The sequence below is a fragment of the Planococcus citri genome, chromosome 1 (assembly GCF_950023065.1).
Source record: "Planococcus citri chromosome 1, ihPlaCitr1.1, whole genome shotgun sequence".
NCBI lineage: Eukaryota > Metazoa > Arthropoda > Insecta > Hemiptera > Pseudococcidae > Planococcus > Planococcus citri.
In genome coordinates this window covers 84817191-84826196 of record NC_088677.1, presented here as the reverse complement: position 1 = coordinate 84826196, position 9006 = coordinate 84817191, and the positions used below count along the sequence as shown (strand labels likewise).

General features: G+C 36.7%; 1 protein-coding gene and 1 long non-coding RNA gene across 2 annotated transcripts in view; both read left to right on the top strand.

Annotated features, from left to right (window-relative positions):
- LOC135839058 (uncharacterized) overlaps positions 1 to 9006 on the top strand; it is an 86674-nt gene that overhangs the window by 25417 nt on the left and 52251 nt on the right. The window lies entirely within an intron of this gene.
- On the top strand, positions 37 to 8976 carry LOC135839042 (uncharacterized). Its single transcript, XM_065354896.1, has 3 exons — positions 37 to 280; positions 376 to 999; positions 7093 to 8976. The coding sequence occupies exons 1-3, from the start codon at positions 202 to 204 to the stop codon at positions 8946 to 8948; spliced, it is 2559 nt and encodes an 852-aa protein (XP_065210968.1). The 5' UTR covers positions 37 to 201; the 3' UTR covers positions 8949 to 8976.

The window sequence follows — 9006 nt, the reverse complement described above, 5'->3', positions numbered from 1 at the left end:
ATGATACTAAAGTAATCAAGAAATATTGATAAATTTTGTGGTAAATCGATCTGCTTCGATATTTATTGACTTCCTCATTTGGTACTCCTCTTTCGTAACTTTCATAAATTTGTGATTTACGTCATAAAAACACATCAAGAGGAAAGAAATTAGCAATAGGTACTCACTTACCCACGATCTCCAATTCAATATCGACAAAAAATGAAATCATGTGCTGTGAAATTATTGCTTACTTGTATATTTTTAGCATTTAATGGAAATCTCAATCCTATTATTCTGGGTGAGTTTTATCAAATTCTTTAATAAAAAAGAACGCTAATAGTTTTTTTTATTTAGGTATATCAGTACCTATCTAAATCGTATCTGTTTTTTCAGCTACTGCAGCACAAACTCATGACACGTTTTCATCTCTGTGTCAAGATCAAATGGTGAAACTAGGATCGAACATTTATCATTTGGATAGATTGACAGCATCGTTAAACTCGGATTATTTCGAGAGAGTATTCACTTCCGACGATTTTAAACAGAAAAATGACTCGATTTTAGAAATTAAATCGATAGAAAATGACGAAGTATTTCCTACTATACTGGATATACTTCATAAAAAAAAATACTTGAACGACGTTCTGAATAAGGACAACTATCTTTCACTATTGAAGGCGATGAACTATTTTGGGATGGAAATAGATTTGAAAAGTTTTGAAAGTTTCATAGAAGGCGATTTGAAAATATATTCGCCGCAGGATGCAAAAATATTTGAATTATACGATTTCATCAAGCAGAATGAAGAGTTCGAGTATTTATTGCGTGGTCTTTTCAAATGCTTGTCGCAACAATTGGATACAGAACAAAATAAAAATGAGAAAACACCTTCGTCTGATAAACCACTCGATCACCTTATGCAACTGATTGGGGAACTTGAGTGCTTGAACGAAAAGACAAGATGCCATTTTGTTCCATTGTGCGCTATATTGCTAAAGCGCGCTCCTAAAATCTTCGGTAAGTAAAAGTAAGGAATTGTAGTTCTTGTATATTTAGACAAGTAGGTAAGCAAGTGTTGGCGCATGTGTATTGTGTATGTCAATCAAAGTAAAGTAAGATATAGTCCGGCATATGACAATAGGAGTAATTGCACCCCCCCCGCCGATCCTCCGGGACAACTTTTTTCTTAAAGGGGACATCCTAAGGAACATTTTAAAGCAAAGTTGCCAAAAAAAAAGTTGGCCTTACTTACAAAATGGCGGCCATTTTGATTGACAGGTCAGCCGAAATCGCAGATTTTGCGTTTTAACATAGGACTTGCACGAACTTTTTCAAACTTTACAAAGGTAGATCGAAAGATCATGCAAAAATTTATCACCTGTCAAAATTTCAAGTGCTGAAGTGCGTTTTTCGATTTTTGGTGAATTTTTGAAAATCGAATTTAGGCCAAAAATGAGGGAGAAAATCAAAATTTTACCAAATTGACCAAGAACGCTGAAATTTGGGATATACCCTATTTTCGACATGCCAAATCGATTGGTAAAGGTTTCAACCCGTTTTGAGTAGTTCTGGAGCCTCCAGCAGATTTTTGAAACTCGAAATTCCCACAAAATTCCATCAAATTGGAGTTGTAAAGCTAAAATTTATCCTAAAAGCTAATTTCAATACGCTACGAAGTACTGCAGGTGAATTTCAATTCGTTTTGGAGCCTCCAGCAACTTTTTGAAAATTCCTGAAGCCTCCAGCAGATTTTTGAAACTTTGAATTTTTACAAAATTTCATCAAATGGAGATGGAAAGCTGAAATTTACTCTACACTCCAATTTTAACACCCTCTGAAGACATCTTCAGGTGGATTCAAGTCATTTTAGAGCCTCCAGCGACTTTTTTTTGAAAACTACTGGAGCCTCCAGTAGATTTTTGAAACTTTAAATTTTTACAAAATTTCATCTAATGGAGATGGAAATCTGAAATTTACTCTACACTCCAATTTTAACACCCTCTGAAGACGACTTCAGGTGGGTTCAAGTCATTTTAGGGCCTCAAGCGACTTTTTTGAAAATTACTGGAGCCTCCAGTAGATTTTTGAAACTTAAAATTTCCCCAACATTAATTTATCAAAAGGGAGTTGGCAAGCTGAAATTTACTTCGCAAGCTACATGGTGGATTCAAATGGTTTTGAAGCTTCCAGCTACTTTTAGGAAATTTTAATTTTTCAAAAAAACGTCGTACAACCTTTCAAAAAGTTGCTGGAGGCTCCAAAACGACTTGAAATTCACCAGCAGTCAACTTCGTAGCGTATTGAAATTAGTTTGCAGAATAAATTTCGACTCTCCATCTTGGTTTGATAAAATTTTTGGGAAATTTAAAGTTTCAAAAATCTGCTGGAGGCTTCAGGAATTTTCAAAAAGTTGCTGGAGGCTCCAAAACGACTTGAAATTCACCTGCAGTACTTCGTAGCGTATTGAAATTAGCTTTTAGAATAAATTTTAGCTTTACAACTCCAATTTGATGGAATTTTGTGGGAATTTCGAGTTTCAAAAATCTGCTGGAGGCTCCAGAACTACTCAAAACGGGTTGAAACCGTTACCAATCGATTTGGCATGTCGAAAATAGGGTATATCGCAAATTTCAGCGTTCTTGGTCAATTTGGTAAAATTTTGATTTTCTCCCTCATTTTTGGCCTAAATTCGATTTTCAAAAATTCACCAAAAATCGAAAAACGCACTTTAGCACTTGAAATTTTGACAGCTGATAAATTTTTGCATGATCTTTCGATCTACCTTTGTAAAGTTTGAAAAAGTTCGTGCAAGTCCTATGTTAAAACGCAAAATCTGCGATTTCGGCTGACCTGTCAATCAAAATGGCCGCCATTTTGTAAGTAAGGCCAATTTTTTTTTTGGCAACTTTGCTTTAAAATGTTCCTTAGGATGTCCCCTTTAAGAAAAAAGTTGTCCTGGAGGATCGGCGGCGGGGGGGGGGGTGCAATTACTCCTATTGTCATATGCCGGACTAATAGAGACTGAATTCTTCGCACGAACTTCCCCGAAGGAAATTTTTTCCAGAGAGTGTTTTTCTCTAACAAAATTCTTCCGTATCTATCTATAAAATTCTTTGTCGATAAAATAATTCCCAATCGATCATAATTTCGTAAAATATTCTTCAGGTAATATAATTTTTTCTTCGGGAATGTGTTCAGATGAACCCCCTGAATTACCAAAAAAAAAACCGACCCTCCTAACCCTGAAGCTAATTTTTTTAGGGGGCTAAAACCGGTTCCGATTCACATTTTTTGCGATTTACTCCGAAAATATTAGGTTTGCAAAAAAAACTACCATGACTAAAAATGTTCCCCTTCAAATTTCCGACAATTTGATACTACCCTCGATACCCATCCCTCAAGAGGAGTGTCTAAAAATAGGGGTGGAAAGAGAAGGTGTTTCAAAAAAAGTCAGTCCAATAAATTATTGATCAATGTTGCCACTTAATATCATTCGTTTTCACTCAATTTTTTTTACAAAGTCTGCTCACCCAATCATTAATCACACCACCCTTGATTGGTCTTCAACCCTCCCAAGGGGTTGGTGGGGAATGCTTGAATTTTCAAGTAACACACAACTGAATCATACATTTGAAATCCGAATCAGGGATTAAGTCGAGTGATATATCGAATGGTATGTTTTTGAGGTTGCCAAGCACAAATGTGAACTTATTTTTTGGGTCCCATCCCACAATGTCCCTCTTTGCTCCAAAAAAGTGCCCAAATTTCGAAAAATTGTGAGAAGTCCAGTGATATTGAATGGTATATGTTTTCGAGGTGGCTGAATACGAATATGAACTTGATTTCTGCTTATATGTAGTTCCTCAGAACCCCTTCACGCCCTTCTAAATGAGATAAAATTTTGAAAAGTCGATGCGGGGGGAGGAGGAGGGGGAAAGACGGGCTGTCCCCACAACCCATACCCCCTAGGCGGTTGCCAAGGACCCAATCACCCTACCAGGCTTTGTTATTCACACATGCCCATCAGGTAGACTGAATCCCCCAACCCTTCTTGGGAAAAGGATTTTAGGGAGGAGAATTTTGTGCCTAAGGGGAGGGGGTCAACAAGTTTTGGTCTCCCCTTTGCATTTCACGAGTTTCGGATATGGACGGACTTTTGCGAGGAGGCTGGTGCACTTGCTAAGGGCTTCACACCAGCCTCTCACATTGGACTTAAGATTACAATACTAGATATGACTAATTAAGTATTTAAGGCTGAAAAAATTTAGGAAAATAGGTACGATTAGTTATTTGGTCTACTTTGCAAATATGTACAGCATTATACATATTACAAGAAAGAAACCCATACTAAATTAATTTAAGCTTATAGTGTTGAGAAAAATATATTTATGGCATGCATAGGTTTTGAAAAGTCTAACTATAGTTATTTACAGCTTGAGGTAATGCATTTTAATGCCCGTACAACAATGACCATGCTAATTTTGATGTGAATGTCGACCCATCCACATCCCTCACTTTTGGATGCCACATGTCAATGTGAATTTCGACTCTGTGCCGAGCCAATTGTTGATGTAATTGTCGACCAATGTTGATCAGCATTTATGTCAACAATTGGCTTGACACAGGGTCGAAATATACATCGGCATGTGGAGTCCAAATGTGACGGATGTGGATGGATCGACATTGGCATTGAAATTTACATCGACCTCCAGCTACACAAAATTGTTAAATTGTAGTTTCAAAATTGACATTTTTTTCCAAAAATCATTTTTTCTTACACACTTAGGTGGCCATTGCTCATGCTGAAAGCGAAAGCAGCATCGACGCGGAGGCTACCTCCGAGAAGTACAGATCAAAAGTCCATATTCAGTATAGTTGAACATTAAACTCTTTATACTGAAAAGTGCAATAGGTTATCTAAAAGAGTACTAAACTAATACATTTTAATGTTGACGACAATTCAACATCGACAAATACATCCACAATATCAACTTAATTTTTCGTCTCCAACATTTTTTTTAAAGACACCCAACAATGTTTCATCAAAATTTCAAAAATCCGAGGACAGGGGCATTTCACCTATCTTACCCAGGAATACCCTTTGAGAAATCTTTGAAAATTTGGTCGATGTTAGTGTCAATGTATTTCTGGATGATCGACTTTCACATCAACATAACATCGACAACTCCAAACTATGGAAAAATGAATAATTTTATCAAGGGCATTAAAAAATTTTTCTCCCTTCAAACAAAGATCATCTTTTCAAATGTTTACTGAGCTTTTAAACACGGAAACAGAAATTTTAATTCTGAAAAATTGGTCGACATAGTTGTGGATGTAAATTTCGAGCATCAAATTTTACATCAACATGTCGACATCGCATGTCAAGGTATCAGAAATAATGAGAAAATTTCGGAAATTCTCATTAACTTGGCTTCTTTAGGGACAGAAGATTCCTATTAAATAACTTATTGGTCACTTTCCCATCATCATGTTGGAAAAAAATGTAGTCGATGTAAATGTCGACGTCGACAATTGTTGTACGGGTGGGTTATTACAGGGCTTCTTCTGGTCGATGATTGGTTGGTAGATCAGGATTGAAGCTATTCCTCCTTCTGGGTGCATACTCTGACAGTAACTGGGTGGTCCCTGAACCATTCTATGATGGATTGTTTCACTGTTGGCTACTCTAGTTTATCCTAACCACACCCTAGTCTTGTTACTGCTATGTTTTCGAACTTGAGTTAGTTGCATTTGGCAGCAAGTGCTTCCATCATTGTTACAAAGTCCTTGATTGACGGCTTATCTTTGTGCTGTTCTTTGGTGATGATGTAAAGGATGTAATTTCCACCTTTTTTGAGCTCAACTACTTCACCAACCTTAGCACCCCTTGACCTCAGAGTGTCCTAGTTGCCAAAGGCTCGTTTGAACAGGAGCGCAATGCCCTTTTGGACATCCTGAAGTCTCAGCTGACACAATGGGCCAGGGCAAACTGTGGGTGTTGTCTAAACAGATCATCCTCCAATTCCTCCAGGGTGAAGATCCCATTTGATTTGGTCTCTATCTTTCCCCTGTTGGAGTGTTGGATTTTCTCTTCTAGTTCCTTCTCAGCTCGTTTGAGAACTTTCTCCGCCCTAGCTGGGGGAGAGGTAAGTAGAGGTATTACCAAGGTATTATCGGGATCGCTGTTCAAAAAGTTTGAACGCTCATGTTGCAAAGAAAACATTTTACATCTCAAGATTTTTCTTTAAAACGTGCTTGGTGACCTCAAAAACATTCCATTTGATATATCACTCGACTGCATTTGATGATCTTTTGAAATTTTTGCCCTTGTTGGGGCACAGAGGGACATTAGGAGGTTGGACCCAAAAAATAAGTCATATTCGTACTCAGCGACCTCGAAAACATACCATTCGATATATCACTTGACTTTTCACAATTTTTCAAAATTTTAACCCCCTTTTTGGGGCACAGAGGGGCTTTGAGGAGTTGGACCCAGAAAATAAGTTAGTATTCGTATTCAGCGACATCAAAATCATACTATTCGATACACTGCATGTCCAGATTCGTTTTTCAAATATATGATTCAGTTGTGTGTTACTTGAAAAACTAAGCATCCCCCACCAACCCCTTGGGAGGGTTGAAGACCAATCAATGGTGGTGTGATCAATAGTTGGGTGAGTAGACTTTGTAAAAAAAATTTGAGCGAAAACGAATGATATTAAGTGGTAACTTTGATCAATTTATTGGACTGACCTTTTTTTGAAACACCTGCTTACTCTTTCCATCCCTTTTTTAGACACCCCTCTTGAGGGATGGGTATCGAGCATAGTAGCATATTGTCGAGAATTTGAAGGGGAACATTTTCAGTTATGGTAGTTTTTCTCGTAAACCTAATATTTTCTGAGTTAATCGAAAAAAACGTAAATCGGAACCGGTTTTTGTGCCCTAAAAAATTTAGCTCCAGGGTTAGGAGGTTCGGTTATTTTTTTGGTAGTTCAGGGGGTCATCTGAACACATTCCCGAAGAAAAAATTTCCTTTTTGCCCTCGTTTTTTTACGTTATTTTCCCGCTCTGTAAGTATTATTTTCACCATTATTTTGATTACAGAAAATTCAAACTCAGGCAGTGAATGTGATTCAGATAACTTGAACGACGAAGAAAGCGAAAGAAATACAATTGTGAACAGCCGTAACAATCCTGAGAAGCCGCGTGCGTTTCGAAAAAATGGTGATTTTTGCGACATCACGGTACGAATTAAAAATACTACAATCAAGCTTCATAGGCCTGTTTTGGAATCCGTTTCCGGATACTTTAAAGAAATTTTCCGAGCCGAATACTCTGAAGCAATCGCTACGCATAATGGAACTTTGAAGTGTCCAAGAATAGATAAAGAGTATGTACTAAGCGATATAATCAATCCAACAGATTTCGATGTTGTGTTTCGTTATCTCTATTACTACTACCCGTCTTATACGTTACAAAAAGAGGACTGTAAATGGTATAAAATTTCGCAAACTTTCATAATTTCTCACATTTTGAAAATTGATTTGTTATCAAGTGCTTGCGAATTTCGTTTGAAGAAGGAGCCTCAATGTGTAAAATCCGAAGAAGTGGCGCAAATATTGGATTTCACTTATGGAAACCCGGAGTACGAAGATATATATGTAATGTTTATGGTGAAAAATTTGAATGAAAGTTGGCCTAAAATCAACATGTCGCAATTTTGTTCAGTTAATTGGACTTTACTAGAAAAAATATTGAACGCGCCGCATTTCCTCGAATATGATCCGAATAAAATCGTTGAAATATGTTCAAAATGGACGAGTCATGATGCCCGCAATCGATACCAATTTTTACCAAAAATCGCCCGAATTATAAATCCCTCTTGCGTAGTGAATGATGAAGAATATACGACAGATGATGCAGAAGGTTTGAACAATCAGTCGCAACAGCTTTTTCAAGCTGAATTATGGAAAATTCTTTCGTCGCTTCCGTATACCATTTGTTCAGAAAAAGTGAAGAAAAATACGTCCAGAAAATTAGAAGAAATACCCGTGTTTATTGCTACGGTAGGTGAACGACCTGCTGCCATACTGAATTCTGATTTGGAAGTGATTACATCGTTCAATAATTCTTTGGAGCAATATTCATTATCATTTTTAAAGAAAAAAGATCCGATAATTTCAGCTACTCTGATTGATAATAATTTATTCATCATTTATAACCTTTTCCTTCTTAGATTTCAAGTTTATAATTTTTTATTGAAAAAATGCTTCGAATTGCATTCGAATCTCCCTAATCTGGATAGCATATATTCTTTCGTTTACAATCGTGATTATTATATCTTGTTGAATTGTAATGACGAAATCTACGCTTGCTCAAAAAAATTTGACCAAGTAGCGAAGTATTCGATGCAATTTAATCTCTGGACAGTACTTTCAAAACAAGAATCATATTACTACAAAGAAATCATTCACTACACAAGTGACGGGAAAATGCTTTACAGAACGTATAAAGTATCAAAAGAAGACCAACCTTCGGCTTACATTGTGGAAACATTCGATTTTGAGAACAATTTATGGACTCCGTTGTCTGGGTTACCTTCGATAGAAACGGGATTTCAAAATGTATATCAGCTGAGTGTGGTCAGCGATCGTAATTTCATCGTATTATCATCATCAAATATTATCATATCTGACCGCGATTCGATGCGTAAAGAGTGGCACTGGAAATTTCACCAGATACCTCTGGAAATATTGGGGAAGGTTAAAGAACCATTCACCGTTGCCCAATGTGAAGACAGACTGTTGCTTTTGATGGATGATGCATTGTACAGTTTTTATCCTTCAAATGGAAGTATCGAATTGAAGAAAAAATTCCCAAAACTGGCGTACCATAGTATTGTGGCTATTGATAGACGTCTCGATGTTGGCTCAAAAAAGAATAACAATTTTTTGTCCTAAAAAAAAATAAAATAAAAATAATTGATTTACATAATTGACAATTGACATTTTTTTGCCT